The following is an 18,131-nucleotide window of genomic DNA, read 5'->3' as shown; positions in this document are numbered from 1 at the left end:
TCGGAGACATAATTTTTGCCTATTTTTCAAAGTTCATTAAATATAAAATCACTATATCTAGGTTCTTCTATGTAGATTTTGTAGACAATTGTAGGTTTTGGAGTTTATATACCTTCTTTTAAGTATGTGAACATAATTAGATAAGACAATTTTAACATGCACATAGTGTTTCAGATGCAGATATATATTGACTACAAATCACTTAAAAAAATTTCAACTATTTAAAAAAACATTTAAAACTGTTTAACCCATTAAATGTTCTCATTGAATATTCTTCATATTCAGTTCAAATAATTTGTTTCACTTATATTATATCATTATACATTTTTCTTTTTCGCAAAAAACAGTGTTTAAAGTCTTATTGAATACCATGTCGCTTGATACTGCTAACATAGACCAACCAAGATCAGTACGAAAAAAATGCAACGTGGAAAGGCTTTATATAAGCAAAGATAATGAATTATCTTACCATTTTCTAAAATTAACATCGTATTCTAACATATGCTTGGAGCTTGAAATACATGTATTCAAGTAAGAACAAGTACATGTAACAAATTCAACTTAAACGGTATATGAAAAGAAAATTATATATTGAACTTGACCTTGACCCATGCGTGCACGGCTAGACATATTGCATATGATATCGGACATTTACGAAATAGATACATCGACACACCGTATTGTTGACATTTACATAACCAAGCTTAAAGCCTACAATAATGCTATTTATTTCCCTACACTCTGCTTAATTAAAGTAATCTAACTGTGTCTCGGGAAAGGACATCACCACAGTTAATTAAGTGTCTCTCATATACCCGCAATGTAGCAACAAATTGCAGAATCGCTCCGAAACTATTTTGGAAAAGATTAATGAAGCCGCATTAGAAATAACAGTCAAATTATTCGTAACAAACCATTTTTAGGCTGTAAATACTTTTCATCTAAAAAATTGATTGATAGTAATGAGGTATTTAACACTTTTTCACCAACGTTTTTACTTGCTTCAAATTTACACACCACGTTAACCATCGGAACTCTCGTGATTTTTCATATTAAATGCACTGAGTTAGAGTTGTCCCCCGTAATTTCTTTGATAAATAGATTATATGGCAAATTTTCAATTAAAATTTACACGTTTTTTTCTGAGTTTATCCATGCAAATGTGATATTGTGGAAACATAGAGTAAAGAGCCTCCCGTGATTTAGCGTAAATGTTATGCGCATGCGCAAGATTGTAAAATAAAAAAAAATCCTGAGGATTTCCGGATTTTTTGAAGGATTTTTTTTTGTTGATTATTAATGAGCGAAGCTTGATTAAGGAAGGAGTCTTTTCATTATCAAACATACTTCTTATAATAAGAAATGCATGAAATTTTGACACAGTCAAATGGATCATATTACTTAATGATTCTATCAGTTTAATTAAATTTGATCTTTTTGTTTTCGGATAAAGGTCAGGTCAAGGTCACTACCTTTTTCCTCAACGTAAAGAGTGATAAAAATAAGTGTAGCTCTTTATAGTTCTGTAGACATTTGTTTAAGATTTGAAGATTCAAATCTTCAATGAAATCATAGACCATGAGAGTGTCTATCAGCTTATACTACTAAATTGGAATAAATATTTATACTAAAATTGATATTGCTTAGCCCGCATTTCCTCTAATTTTCTTAAATTTTGAAGAAATTTTGATTATTTTTTTATCCTTCCAATAATAAAATATTTCTAATTTTTATGTATTATGAAGACTTTATATAAAGATATAAATTGACAGAAAAGTTAATATATTGACCGTTTCATAAGAGAGAAAAACTGATTTTAGTGATTTTTTCACAAAAATCAATGCATAGAATGGGCGCTTTAAAAAGCTTATAAAAATGTTATTTGATAGGCAAATCATATTTTAAAAACATATTCTGAAACCCAAGTATCATATTATTAGTTCACATTAGTAAAAAAAAAATCCAACATTATTGTTATTGTTTTAAAAATGCTAAAACAGACTCATTATATATATATATAATCTGCAGCAATTCTGAATTGCGCAACATGTGATATTTTCCTACGCCAATATTACGCCAAAAATATAGTCCTTGTTCCATTCTAAACATTGATTACATTTTTCTATGCCAAGTTGTATGATAGTAAAAAAGAAAGAAAAATATACTAATTTCATCATGATTTAATGAACAATTAATCAAATTTACGTTTGACAAGTCGAAAACCAGAAAAGACTCCTTCCTTAAGAAACAATAAACAAAAAAAACAAATTGAAAATCTTCACGTACCAATGATGTTTAAAATACAAGTATAGAAAACAAAAGACAGTTCTCTGCCGATTTCTCGGTATTAAAGCACAAAAAGTTGAGTCTACTATTTCAATATGGTAGTATAGATGCGTAGTGATTTCATACAGCTTATACCATTTTATGGTAGAATGAGGATAAAGTGGTGCACTGCGTGAATCACTGGACAAATTTCATTTTTTTTTTAAATTTCAGGTATGGCCTTACACTACAATAATTATTTGATCCATATCAGAATCGACGTCATTTGCGTGCAATTCAAACGCAACAATGACTACATTGAACATGTGAGAACACGATTTTACCCTCCATTCATTAAATAATTCAACACCCTTAATTTGATTGAAATAATGATTTGATGTTGTTTCTTTTCAGAACAGTTATCTTTGTCAAATTGTGCAAATTGGAAAAGTTGATCCATCTGCTTTATTAACCAAAACTGTATGGATATAAGAAAAGGAACGTTTCTTGGGCATGTGCGGCCATCTTGCATACATTTGAGGAAAATATTTTACTGTTTACATTTCTTCAACTGACTTGTGTCTGCCTGAAACTGGCCATAAATATTGCCAAAAAGATATATGAGGCCCGTGGAGCCACAACGCTCACCTGAGCAACAATGACTATGTGGGCGTTCAAAAGAATATTGTGCCATATGTACAAGTATATAGCGTTTAGCGATACATTTCTTATGATCAACCAAAATTTCAGCGTCAATCGAAAAATTATAAGCTAGATACAAGGCTCACAATTCTGCTAGGTTTGAGTCATTTCTTGTTCACGTTTGTGTGTTAATAACATTCAACTTCAGATTTTGTAAATTGTTATTTCCTTTTCACCATTTAAAATGTAAACAAAAGAAAGAATGACCTCAGTTCTGTGTACAGAGATGGAATTGTGAGTAAAGCTCTTTTTCTTGCTTACAATTTGAAGCTTATCACTCAAATATGGATAATGAATAGAAAATTGTAAAACAGAAGAAACATGCACTGAAACAAAAAGACCACCTTTTATTTATCAAAGAAAATCACATATATACCTACGTATTTCCGTCAGCTATATTCAAATCTGTTTAAAACCATATCGACTAAAGAACATGCTGAGCATCTCAACAAAACGCATTGCATGAATCAATCATTATGCAAAAGATCATACCGAATTACCAATAGAATGAAATGTATTTTAGTACGCTGTTAATACATCAATTTTTGCTTATTTCGTCAGGTAAACAGTCAACTGTCTTTGACTATGTTTGATTTGATACGTAAAAATTACAAAATACAGGCGATTGTTACCCAGGTTACAAAGCATAAATAATGAAAATGAAACGATAAACAAAACAACCTATCACCATCGTCTTTTGTGAAAACTGTCAACGCATTGAAATATTTAATCTCAATTTACTTCACAAAATGGGCATCAATGTATTTTGCAATTTTCAAACATTCCCTTCGCACGCGAACTGTTATACAACACACAAATTTATCTTTGTCGGACCGACCCGTTTATCATATGTCCAATATGGTTGCTTTAAATACAGAACTTCGTTTTAAAAATATGGAATACCGAACCCGAAGTTATACACTGACTTCTTTTCTTTATTATTATTTTTTATAACTTAAATTTGAATCAAAATTAACCCTTAAATTTAGCAATTTATATTTTTTCTGTACAGATGATTTCTGATAAATTACGTTGAATTTGACTCAACAGTTTTTTGAGAAGAAGATTTTTCAAAATGCACCCTTTTTTTACAGTTTAAAGGGGTTTTTTTTCGCTTTGAATGCAAACTGGTCTTTTATTTCTGCAATTTTTATTCGCATTCCCGTGAAGATGCTTTGTGTTAAATTTGGTTAAAATTTGCTCAGCCGTTCTGGAGAAGAAGTTCAAAATTTTAAAAGTTTACACATCTGACTGGCGGACGGACGAACAGACAGACGGACGACCGAGAAAATGTAATGGGAAAAGATCACTTGAACTTTCAGCTCAGATGATATAAAAATCAATAAGTATAAAGTCCTATATGTCATCTTGTTTGAAAAGTATGCATAGAAGAACAGGACAATTCCTTTTAATGACTTAGAACAACTGTCGAACTGTGCAGCTTCAAACTTATTCAAAGATTAACAAATCGAAAAAAAATATAAAGGGAATTTATTGGTGTCCTTTCTACTACCATTTGTTGAGGAAAAACAAATGTTTCAGCTTGGTTTTTTAAAGTTGTCACTTTGTCTCAAGCTGTACATGTAGCCTTTTTGTTAAATTGGTCTTGAAAAACTATAAATCCCCACAAAATATATTTGTCTGTGTCATGAATGTACATTGACGTAAAATTTCAATGAGATATGTCAATATTTGTTTTAGATTTAGACAATCACATTTAAGGACTTCTACACCACTTCTAAATAACATTAAATGGGACATGGTCACGGTTTTGGTCAAAAGCTATTTTTCCGATTTTAAAGTCTCTGCCGGTCGCCGTAGACTGGTGGCAATCGGTAGTATTCGATGATCTGAGCGATACTCTAACATCGGTCCTCATGGCCTGTAGTTGTTAACACATCTGTCACATCAGCAATCATCGTACAGAGGCCGAGCATGCATACGCCCTTCCGATGGTATTATGGCGAGTGAATCTGAATGAATTTATTTTTACCAGCGTAACACTGATTACCGGCAGGAAATCGGACACGCAGTGGAAAGTGTTTACCGAACATTCTACAACGCTCGACTTGTTGCCGGACAGTGAATCACACATCATACATGTGCGATTATTGTCCGGTCATCTTAGCAACATTGTAGGATGAACGGATGATGGTCGGCCGAAAAATGATATAGTAATTGCCTTACCTTACATGGTTAATAAACGAGAATGGCTTTGGCACCGAGACATCTGGGGTACTATGTTGCAGCAACAACCTGTACAAGCTCGGCTTCAACATGACGCTATCCTGGCGGCGTTGTTAAAAGAAGCAAAGCAAGAACAACTCAGAGCCCCACGATGAAACAGAACGTGGTGGTTCCGAGACTTAAAATTACAATACTCTTATGAGAGAGTCTGAGGCGTAGAATTTTACAAATTTTAAATTTTTTATCCGCATAGAGCCGTAGAATTTCCATGAGCTTTTACAAATGTAGCACAGCTTGGGACACGCATTGCCAAAATGAAAAAAAAGTAAGTTTAGGTGAAATTGTGGGGAATTTACTACTTATTTTGCCAAAACATATATATGTTTCAAATCTAGTTTGTTTTGCAATTGTTTATTGGTATCTTTCTCTCTCTATTTATTTTTCAGCCAAAGAGCTTCATTGGAACCTGGTCTCAAGTTGGTGATCACGCTTCACTAACTGGTCAGTGGCGCATGTTATCACTAACTAGTAATGCGATTCGAGTCCCCACAACACAATTTATATGTGTGTGCTAGAAGGTTGCCTAGAGTACAAAGCTGTGGTGTGCAGACTCAATCGACCGAAGATGCCTTGCTTAAAGTAGCACAGCAGTTCGAGGGCATGTGGATCTTCCTTCATTGCTGCAGGGCCTTTAACGGCAAGCATATATCCATTTAGAATCCGTCATCACGACATGCGTTCTGCTTTCCACTCAGGAGATGCCTTGTGTGGTCTTTGCATATCGCTCAAGGAAAGTTGTGAACGTGTAAAAACAGTTTGCGCCAATAAAAGCCCAGCGATGCATTGCTAAACTACATATGTAATACGGATATTCCAGCGGAAATCGGCCGAAACATTTAAAATCGATTGTACTTTGGTGAGCGCCGTTCGTATATCGGCAATACATTAGCCGGCTATAGGCAAAAGTTAAGTCGATTATCGGCCGATGTTTGTTAACTCTTACCTCAGACTCAAATAATACAGGGCAAAGATCGGCCATGCATCAGCCGATTCTTAATGTGTTACAAGTAATGACGTATCGCCGATGAGAACGATGTGGAACATTAGTAGAGACACCGCTAATTTTTAACTACAAGTTAATTTCTTCCGATGACTTCCACCGATGTGCCCGATGACGTCTGTCACCGTCCAATAACAGCGGATGTCCGGCCGGCATCCACACCATTTTCATCTCAAACGCACATGTAACACATCGTTTAACCCATCGCTCGGTAATGTGACTGAAACTTTATAATGCTCTTGTAAGGCATTTTTGATAGTTAACCAAAATCTGAGTGTCATTCGCTGAGATGTACGCGAGTTACTGAGTTTACAATGCTTTGCTAAGTAAACAAAGCTTTATGTTTACATTTTGAATGTTGAAGTGAAAATTCTAGTTTCAGACTTTAAATTGATGTGTTAAACGTTAGGAACAGTTTATTATTACTTAAAATGAATAGGCATATAGACTGATCAGCTTGAAAAAGATGTTTTACTGGCATATTGAGCCTGAAACCAAAACAGGGCATGAGTCCTGTTTCATGACAAATAAAAACTAGAGGTACTGTGAGCAAGCTCACAATTGATACCCCCGCTAATAAAAATCAAAGTACTGAAGTACTAACGGGAGTTGATTTTATCGATTATTATTTATCTTAAAATCAACGATATGTTATTTTGCTTGGCAAGTAGTAAATAATCTCTATTTGAATTAAGCACATTTTTATAATATGGATTCTCGGGCTTTTCCGACAAGAATTTTAATAAAACTTCTTATGAATCATGTTGTGTAATATTTAAAAATAGGATTGATTTCATCAACTATGGATCCAACCAATAATGAACTCTAATCTCGTTCAACCAGATGCTCGGCTGTCTCCGTTAATCTCCGACAAGTTAGAGATACCAGGTCACGTGATAGCTTGATGATGCAACCTCTAAATATAGACTGACTTTCTGCTTGTCGGAGATGTACGGAGACAGCCGATGGTTGAACGAGACTAAATTGAACTCTGGCGTAGGAAAACATACGACTGCACAAAAACTTCTAAATTGTTCGTACTATCTAAAATCTGACTATTTCTTAGGTATTTATAAATAAGTTTCCTTTAAAATTTATCGATTATTTTCAAGAACTAACTCTTGTCAGCGGTGATGATTTGTGCTTAGGTCCAAACACTGTTCGGCAATGGTAGACGCTTCAATCCCAAGTGGTCCAAAGTCTCTATTTTAAGTAATAACAAAGTTGGAGGCGATTTTATGGAAATTTAAATACTTTTAGAAGGGAGACTCAGATCATTTCGATATGAATAGATTGAAGAACACTCTAAGTGTACTAAAGACATTGGAAAAAAGTTCCAATTCTCTATCTCTAATAGCGATAACAAGTATTTCCTTCTCAAGGGGCATTAACTCTGTAAGTTCAGGAACTTTTTTGACACAGGGTCAATTGGTAACATAACTTTTAATGAGCAATTACATAAAGTTTAAATTGTTTGGATAACCCTTAAAACAAAAAAGGAACCGCAAGGTAAATAGAAAAGAAAAATAAAAAACATAAAGAAAACAAGAGGTCCTTCACCTGACAGGTGGAACGACCTAATTAAACATATGAGTTTAAAGCGAAAATTCAACCTATGTGACAGTTTTAAATAACTCAGAAGATTGCAGCGATCTGTGCATTGTCTGTTTTTAGGTAAAAGGAATATATTTACCTATGAGAAAAATATATATCGCCAGGTGCTTGATATCTGCTTAAAGGCTTCAACAGTTTGTTATTTTCTTTATCACGGAACCTGACCTATATTTTTGTGCCAAGTTAAAAGTTATAAAAGTAAATTAAATTGTAAGCATGTTGTACTATCACGTGCATTACGCAGCATTTAATACGCAATCAACGCTCTTTTTGCAGAAAAATAATAACATTATCGATTACACAACAAATACATGTATACAGAGCAAACAAAAAAAGTTAGGGTCTTAAGTAAGATATATTACCATCTACCTATAAAGCCACTCTTCCACGGCCTGGATCTTAACAAAACATGTATAATGAAATCAATCTGGCACGGATTAACACGGTACATGTACCTACAAATATAGTCGTGTAAATGCATTAAAGGTGACACGAATTCAAAACTGCTCACTATCATCCTCTCGCGTAAATTGTCGCAAAAGGGTGTACAGCATCTCTGTTGTACATGTACGTGTGTGTGTGTATGTATGTCAATTTTAGCCTTTTAAGAAAAATCACAAACAACTCTCGCATACTTGTTTATGAAACTTCGTACACTTTATAATCATCATTGAAGGACAGGTCCTGTTGATTTTAAAATATCTCTATTAACTAATTCTAAGATATCGTTAAATCTACAACACTTAAATAGACTTCACAACAGACATTTCCGGTTCGCGAAAGTAAACATCAACAACTTGATACTTTGTTGGATTTAGGTCATGTAAAATTAAGAAACAAACGCTTTTTAGAGATTTGGAGTTAGACGAATGTCCAGAGTGAAAATTTAGACGAGCAGGAATTAAAGTTTATCCCATTTAAACCAAAACAAGAAGCCATGTGAGCCGAATTTTGGGCTATACTTCCCGAATTACTATAGGAAGAACAGGTTTATAATTCAGAGGGGACTTCTACTAGTATTGTCAGCATTGTTAACCGGAATATATTTCATGTTAGTCGATAAAGATACAATACTGCTATTCTGAGAGTTGACAAAGATACATGTAGGATAGGATAAGATACATAATACATGATAGAACTAATTAATGAAGTCAAACTCTATCCTATCCTATCCTGCATCATGTAGCCAATCAGATTCGAGTATAAATTTCAGAGTGGTTTAGCGAAACGAAAACTAATTCAGAAATACATAAACAACATCAATTTTATTTGTTAAACACAGTTTTAAAAACATTTAAAAATTATTAATCATGCTTTGTATTTACAAAGCGGTTAAAAAAAATTGTTGCGCACGACGTTTTTGCCAATTCGGAAACAGCGTAAGTATGGAGTATAGGCTGCACAATGCAGCGAAATAATTATACATAAAAGGTTTTATTGCTTTATTTTAAGACTTCAATTATAACTAGAACCTTTTTTGCTTTCAACAAAAAGTAAGGACTTTTCGACACCCCCTTTCCCTTTTTTTATTGTATTGTCAGGTAGAATCGTATCTATTTTTTATTTAAAAATTCTTCACTGCCTTGGTATAATCAGTTGCCTATTAGAAATATAACCTTACAAATAATGCAATGTCATAAAAAGATAACTTCAGAAGTAAATATACTTTTTAATTTCTAAAAGAATATTTCCAAAAAATCATAAAAAAGTAAGTATTCCTTTCTCAAGTAGAAAACTTGGTATGCCTAGAGTATAAATGTTCTACGTTCATTGAGCAAAGCGAGATAACTCTTTCTAAATCTTTCAATATTCACGCCCTTAAAACTCCTTAAAGAAGTCAAAAAATTGCCCTATCGACCATAATTTTAAAATTGTACTCTTTACTCAAAATAAAACCGAAAAGATTTTAAAAATCGGATGAAAAATAAAAAAGATTCAGCTAAAGGGTTGTTTTTAGCTTTGACCCCTCTAGATCTCTTATCTTTCAAAATCTTTATCCCAAAACATTTTCCGGTCTGCAAATTAGGTCCCTCAATTTACATATTAAATATGAAAATATTTACTTGAAAACTGTTTGAAAAAAGTGGCCTGCGTGAATTCAGTTAAACATTAAAACACCCATAAACAATTTTTTATCAACTTATAAAACCGGAAGTTCTCAATGGTTTCAAACGAAACTTTAAATGTATGATAATTAAGACAGTTTTAACATTTTCATTCCTCATTTAAAAAATTTGGTTGTTATTTCAATTTTTAGTTTTTTCATCCCCCCTTTTTGCATAGTTTGAAGTCTAATATCTCAAAAACAGCAAGAGATAGAAAAAAGTTGTCTCTTACAATGTTGTATACCAAACTATGAAGAATCTTAATCCACATTTTCTTAGTTTATAAGTTTTTTTCAATCTCGTTTTGAAGGATTTTCCTTTTACAAGAACTGAAAATATAAATCTATAGTCCTCAAATTAAAGCTGTAAATATGGATATTTCAAGAGGCCCATGGGCTATATATTGCTCACATGAACAATAGTCCTTGTATCATTCTGTGTTATGGTTTGCAAATAATTCGATTCTGTACCTTATGTAACATATATACATGTAATACAATAGGCCTAAATCAGAGTGTTTACTGTTAAAAATGTGTGGAAAACCAGTGAACATTTTTGTGTATTTATACATATGATTTTCATGTTCAGAAGGCTAAAAACACAATACATACCGAGTCACCAAACATATGTTTAAACGTAATAATACAGGAAAAACAAATGTAAACAAGTAAACAAAATCGAGGCCGTGGAATTTCGTTAGTTCTGTTTGGTTGCACAATGTCAAATGTAATAAAATAATATCTAGAGAAAGTACAGATATACATGTATCATACCTCGTTAACATGTTTCTTCTACAGCTTCCCGTTCACGTTGTTAATAAGATATATCACAGTAGTTCGCAGCATTTTTATTCTGATCACAGCTGCAAGCGCCGATGTGACGTAAGCAACCTCGACTTTTCACCAGGTGACTTATACTTTTTTTTCAAATTTTCCGAGATATTGGTGGAAACGTTGGTGTATTCATTTTAGAACGGTTTCTTTATAATGCAATCAACAACAATGATACTTCATATTAGTTCCGAGATGTTTTTTATCATCGAAATACAACATGTTATGAGAATCTGATGAGTTGAGGGCGGGGCTGATGCAATTTTCTCTAAATCACACGCGTTAAAATGTAGATTCCTTCTTAAACATAGCTAAGTAATGTTAGTAAATAACCATGGGCCCATGGGCCACATATCGCTAACATAAACAATAGTTCTTGTATCGTTATACACGTTTTTGAAAGGGTTTGTGATGAATTGAACTCTCCAATAATATTGTAAAACTCTCATATGTGTCATAGATTTTAAATACACTTAACAATACATCAAATGTAGCCTCCTTTTTGGGACATCAAATAATACATGTAGTATATCAGATGCTTAAACTAACCAATCTTAATATCCTAGGCATCAAAGCCTTATAAAGATAACACAATCTTCAATAAAGTATAAATGTGAAAGAAGGTCACTGTGACTCTCTAATTAAGGTATGAGGATGCCTACAAAGTAAAGTAAAATAACCAAGGGTAGCATTGTATTTTATACAAACAATATTTTAGAACATTTTTACTATATCTTTGTTTGAATTTTAAGTATTTTTTGTAAAATTTCATTTAAGATAATTCTAATCAGGATCACTTTTTTTTCAATCCGAAACGGTTCAATTTCTTTCTGAAATTTTGCATTTTCGTTCTTTTTTATATATTTTTTTTTAAATATTGCTGTTCACTAGTACTATGTGACTATTTTTTATTCTTATGATGTTATCCATAGATTTAAAAAATATGAAAGAATAACATAAAACACTTGAACGGAACATCTCAGGTATGCTGTTATTCAAAATTATATCACTCATCAAATAAAACTGAAATTAAAGCTCTAAAATACCCCATTTGCAGTCAAACCAATTTTCCCTTTATTCACTGATAAATAGAAAATTATTCATAAAATAATTGAATTGGTCTCTGTTTTGTTCTTCATAAAAAGACTCTTGATTGAACCATCAAGTAAAATACTTGTGTATGTTGAGGACATTAGATGTTGCATTTCCGTCTGTTTTTTAAACTGTACTAATCATGGGAAGTCTATCAATAGTTGGTATAGTCAATCAATGGTTGCTACTTTTCTTTCAAAAATTTTTACTATCTTTTGTTCCTTTGTCTTTTCTAACTGTGTGTTTGTTGATAAAAACTTCGTAATTACTAAGAATTACACTTTTAAAGATGTATAAACTTGGTGATCTTTGATCTTGATTACTTTGATTCCGATATATGCCACTAATTGATGTTGGGATCGAAATTAAAAAAAAAACAACTCATCAATAAACTTTTTAAAGATAATTTAAGTATGATAAAACTATTACCGAAATTCCTTTTTTGTGTTTGGAGACTTCTTTGAATAAAAAGCGATTAAGCAATTTAGAATCTATACTATCTAAAAATTATTAGTAATCTAACAAAGTTTAGCACTTATAACTCTTGATAAGAAGATTTTTAAACATTTTCCCATTATATTACATGTCTTTGTGAACTTTGAATCCCTCTTGGGGTCCCATTAATAATCTGAGGGTCATGGATTTCACAATTTAGAGCCTACACTATCTTATACATTTTTAGGTTAAACTTTGAACTCCTCTTTAGGCTCTTTAGTCCGTAGTTCACGATTAAAATAAAATAAAATTGACACTATAAACATGTATGCACGTTTTAATGTAAATATTGGCATTTCTTGTGTAGTGATTCTTTTCTTAGACAACCACCAAAATTTCACAGTTTCGCAATGATTTCCCTTTTGAACAGATGTGTGGCCTTTATTTTTATAACTTTGATATCTCTTTCTATAAGAATGCATTGTACCAAGTTCGGTTAAATTTGGTTCAGTACTTCCAGAGAGGAAGTAAAAAATGTGAAATGTGTACAGACGGACTGACGACGGATAAGTGATCAGAAAAGCTCACTTTTATCTTCAATTTAGGTGCGCTAAAACCTAAACATTAATGAGAAGATAATTATCTAAACACCATATCAGTTGCAAGCGTGACATTCACCCCAGTGACAGAGATGTTAGTTTGTATTGTTTAGGGCCACATTTAAACCCCTATAGACTCACTTCTGATAATTGTCTTATTTGCACGCAATCAAAAACAGTTAAATGTAATTAATGGAAATAGCATTGATTTTAACAGTCAACCCTATTTTATTTACCATCTGCTTTGTTATGTGACACACTTCTCTTTGGTGTTGGTTCACCTTAAAAAAAAAGACAACATATGTGTTATAATACAGTATATCTGCACATTGTTTTGTTGAATGAAAATATCGTAATGTACGACACGTATCAGTGTTATTAAAGGTTCCAAATTGCATTTACAGTATTGCTATTGAAATAATTGTTTTTCGATAACATCTTACGTGCATACTAAATAAACTATAAACAATTGAGAAACAAGATCATACGAAGATTTTAACTCCCGAATTCATAGCCTGTTGTTTGAAAAAGAAGGAAAAAGAGCAGTTTATACAATTAATAAAAAAAAATGCTCACCATCCAGTTTTTTGTCTGGACCGCGTTTCTTCAAATTAGTTTTCTCTATAAAAAGAAACAAGATATAGTAAATTGCTTTTAACAGAACAGTATTTCTTTACATCTCTCAATGCATCGAAATTCGGCAATAGCATAAAATAAGATATGCTTTTTTTGTTTTCCCTCGAACTGAAATGTCACACTTTCATTAGTTTAAACATAACAATCGATTGTCTCATAAATCTATATGTTTGTTCGGTGAGAATTAATATGGTCGTCATTGGCCCACAGTTTGCCCACGCATTTCTAGATGATTTCATATTATTTAATACAGGAAGAGGATTCCGTAAGCTTTCAAAATATTAAGACTAGTTGTCCTTTGACAATCTTTTAAAAAAAAAGTAGTTGCCCTTTGAATATTGACGTCAGATTGTTGTGTCTGGAGCAGACTCAAAATTTTGCAGAGGAAAAGGACAAACAGTGTAAAATTATATATCAATAAAACATTATTAGTTAACTTTTTATTAATAAAGCAAAGATTTCAATCGTATGTTCCCTATCGCTCTATAGTCATTGTTTTATCCCATTGAATACTGTTTTGCGCATGCGCTTTTAAAAAGTGAAATGGCGTCAAACAGTAAATAAAGAACAGATTTATTATCAGAAACAACCCTACTTGGACTTGGACTTGACTTTCTATTTATTTTATGATATTACAATTAACTAAAATCCTCTTGTAGGACATACACATTTTAAAGTTAAATTATTGTTGAATAAATTGAGATAACAAACCACTTAAAGAACACTGCATAACCGCGGCACGCATATTATACAGGGAGGGGGCTAACTCACATTTGATACACTTCAAACACATATACGCGTCATATTGAGCAATTAAGAACTTATTCTCGTAAAATGGTAAGCTATAAAATTTGATAAAGAATGTGTTTGTAACATTTTGAAACATTACTTATTTTATGTCCATAAAGGGGAAAGAACTTATTTAAAATTGTAAGAGTTACCAAAAGAGCTGGGTTTTTTGTTTGTTTGGTTTTTTTTTTTTTTTTTTTTGGGGGGGGGGGGTGGTCGGAGACATAATTTTTGCGTATTTTTCAAAGTTCATTAAATATAAAATCACTATATCTAGGTTCTTCTGTGTAGATTTTGTAGACAATTGTAGGTTTTGGAGTTTTTATACCTTCTTTTAAGTATGTGAACATAATAAGATAAGACAATTTTAACATGCACTTAGTGTTTCAGATGCAGATATATATTGACTACAAATCACTTAAAAAAATTTCAACTATTTAAAAAAACATTTAAAACTGTTTAACCCATTAAATGTTCTCATTGAATATTCTTCATATTCAGTTCAAATAATTTGTTTCACCTATATTATATCATTATACATTTTTCTTTTTCGCAAAAAACAGTGTTTAAAGTCTTATTGAATACCATGTCGCTTGATACTGCTAACATAGACTAACCAAGATCAGTACAAAAAAAATGCACCGTGGAAAGGCTTTATATAAGCAAAAATAATGAATTATCTTACCATTTTCTAAAATTAACATCGTATTCTAACATATGCTTGGAGCTTGAAATACATGTATTCAAGTAAGAACAAGTACATGTAACAAATTCAACTAAAACGGTATATGAATAGAAAATTATATATTGAACTTGACCTTGACCCATGCGTGCACGGCTAGACATATTGCATATGATATCGGACATTTACGAAATAGATACATCGACACACCGTATTGTTGACATTTACATAACCAAGCTTAAAGCCTACAATAATGCTATTTATTTCCCTACACTCTGCTTAATTAAAGTAATCTAACTGTGTCTCGGGAAAGGACATCACCACAGTTAATTAAGTGTCTCTCATTTACCCGTAATGTAGCAACAAATTGCAGAATCGCTCCGAAACTATTTTGGACAAGATTAATGAAGCCGCATTAGAAATAACAGTCAAATTATTCGTAACAAACCATTTTTAGGCTGTAAATACTTTTCATCTAAAAAATTGATTGATAGTAATGAGGTTTTTAACACTTTTTCACCGACGTTTTTACTTGCTTCAAATTTACACACCATGTTAACCTTCGGAACTCTCGTGATTTTTCATATTAAATGCACTGAGTTAGAGTTGTCCCCCGTAATTTCTTTGATAAATAGATTATATATGGCAAATTTTCAATTAAAATTTACACGTTTTTTTTCTGAGTTTATCCATGCAAATGTGATATTGTGGAAACATAGAGTAAAGAGCCTCTCGTGATTTAGCGTAAATGTTATGCGCATGCGCAAGATTGTAAAATTAAAAAAATCCTGAGGATTTCCGGATTTTTTGAAGGATTTTTTTGTTGTTGATTATTAATGAGCGAAGCTTGATTAAGAAAAAATAAACAAAAAAACAAATTGAAAATCTTCACGTACCAATGATGTTTAAAATACATGTATAGAAAACAAAAGACAGTTCTCTGCCGATTTCTCAGTATAAAAGCTCAAAAAGTTGAGTCTACTATTTCAATATGGTAGTATAGATGCGTAGTGATTTCATACAGCTTAAACCATTTTATGGTAGAATGAGGATAAAGTGGTGCACTGCGTGAATCACTGGACAAATTTCATTTTTTTTTTTAATTTCAGGTATGGCCTTACACTACAATAATTATTTGATCCATATCAGAATCGACGTCATTTGCGTGCAATTCAAACGCAACAATGACTACATTGAACATGTGAGAACACGATTTTACTCTCCATTCATTAAATAATTCAACACCCTGAATTTGATTGAAATAATGATTTGATGTTGTTTCTTTTCAGAACAGTTATCTTTGTCAAATTGTGCAAATTGGAAAAGTTGATCCATCTGCTTTATTAACCAAAACTGTATGGATATAAGAAAAGGAACGTTTCTTGGGCATGTGCGGCCATCTTGCATACATTTGAGGAAAATATTGTACTGTTTACATTTCTTCAACTGACTTGTGTCTGCCTGAAACTGGCCATAAATGTTGCCAAAAAGATATATGAGGCCAATGGAGCCACAACGCTCACCTGAGCAACAATGACTATGTGGGCGTTCAAAAGAATATTGTGCCATATGTACAAGTATATAGCGTTTAGCGATACATTTCTTATGATCAACCAAAATTTCAGCGTCAATCGAAAAATTATAAGCTAGATACAAGGCTCACAATTCTGCTAGGTTTGAGTCATTTCTTGTTCACGTTTGTGTGTTAATAACATTCAACTTCAGATTTTGTAAATTGTTATTTCCTTTTCACCATTTAAAATGTAAACAAAAGAAAGAATGACCTCAGTTCTGTGTACAGAGATGGAATTGTGAGTAAAGCTCTTTTTCTTGCTTACAATTTGAAGCTTAACACTCAAATATGGATAATGAATAGAAAATTGTAAAATAGAAGAAACATGCACTGAAACAAAAAGACCACCTTTTATTTATCAAAGAAAATCACATATATACCTACGTATTTCCGTCAGCTATATTCAAATCTGTTTAAAACCATATCGACTAAAGAACATGCTGAGCATCTCAACAAAACGCATTGCATGAATCAATCATTATGCAAAAGATCATACCGAATTACCAATAGAATGAAATGTATTTTAGTACGCTGTTAATACATCAATTTTTGCTTATTTCGTCAGGTAAACAGTCAACTGTCTTTGACTATGTTTGATTTGATACGTAAAAATTACAAAATACAGGCGATTGTTACCCAGGTTACAAAGCATAAATAATGAAAATGAAACGATAAACAAAACAACCTATCACCATCGTCTTTTGTGAAAACTGTCAACGCATTGAAATATTTAATCTCAATTTACTTCACAAAATGGGCATCAATGTATTTTGCAATTTTCAAACATTCCCTTCGCACGCGAACTGTTATACAACACACAAATTTATCTTTGTCGGACCGACCCGTTTATCATATGTCCAATATGGTTGCTTTAAATACAGAACTTCGTTTTAAAAATATGGAATACCGAACCCGAAGTTATACACTGACTTCTTTTCTTTATTATTATTTTTTATAACTTAAATTTGAATCAAAATTAACCCTTAAATTTAGCAATTTATATTTTTTCTGTACAGATGATTTCTGATAAATTACGTTGAATTTGACTCAACAGTTTTTTGAGAAGAAGATTTTTCAAAATGCACCCTTTTTTACAGTTTAAAGGGGTTTTTTTTCGCTTTGAATGCAAACTGGTCTTTTATTTCTGCAATTTTTATTCGCATTCCCGTGAAGATGCTTTGTGTTAAATTTGGTTAAAATTTGCTCAGCCGTTCTGGAGAAGAAGTTCAAAATTTTAAAAGTTTACACATCTGACTGGCGGACGGACGAACAGACAGACGGACGACCGAGAAAATGTAATGGGAAAAGATCACTTGAACTTTCAGCTCAGATGATATAAAAATCAATAAGTATAAAGTCCTATATGTCATCTTGTTTGAAAAGTATGCATAGAAGAACAGGACAATTCCTTTTAATGACTTAGAACAACTGTCGAACTGTGCAGCTTCAAACTTATTTAAAGATTAACAAATCGAAAAAAAATATAAAGGGAATTTATTGGTGTCCTTTCTACTACCATTTGTTGAGGAAAAACAAATGTTTCAGCTTGGTTTTTTAAAGTT

The 18,131-nt window shown here is 32.2% G+C and overlaps 1 protein-coding gene across 1 annotated transcript in view; it reads right to left on the bottom strand.

Moving 5' to 3' along the window:
• Positions 1–12,778: 12,778 nt before the first annotated feature.
• The window catches only part of LOC128172316 (uncharacterized), a 59,234-nt gene continuing 53,881 nt past the window's right edge, over positions 12,779–18,131 (bottom strand). Inside the window, exons 14-15 of the mRNA XM_052838110.1 lie at positions 13,466–13,510; positions 12,779–13,170 (exon numbers count right to left, since the gene is read on the bottom strand). Coding sequence (XP_052694070.1) covers positions 13,118–13,170; positions 13,466–13,510 — 98 coding nt within the window. The 3' untranslated portion in view covers positions 12,779–13,117. The remainder of the gene's footprint in view (positions 13,171–13,465; positions 13,511–18,131) is intronic.

The sequence above is a fragment of the Crassostrea angulata genome, chromosome 2 (assembly GCF_025612915.1).
Source record: "Crassostrea angulata isolate pt1a10 chromosome 2, ASM2561291v2, whole genome shotgun sequence".
NCBI classification, from domain to species: Eukaryota; Metazoa; Mollusca; class Bivalvia; order Ostreida; family Ostreidae; genus Magallana; species Magallana angulata.
This window is presented reverse-complemented; position numbering and strand designations above follow the sequence as displayed.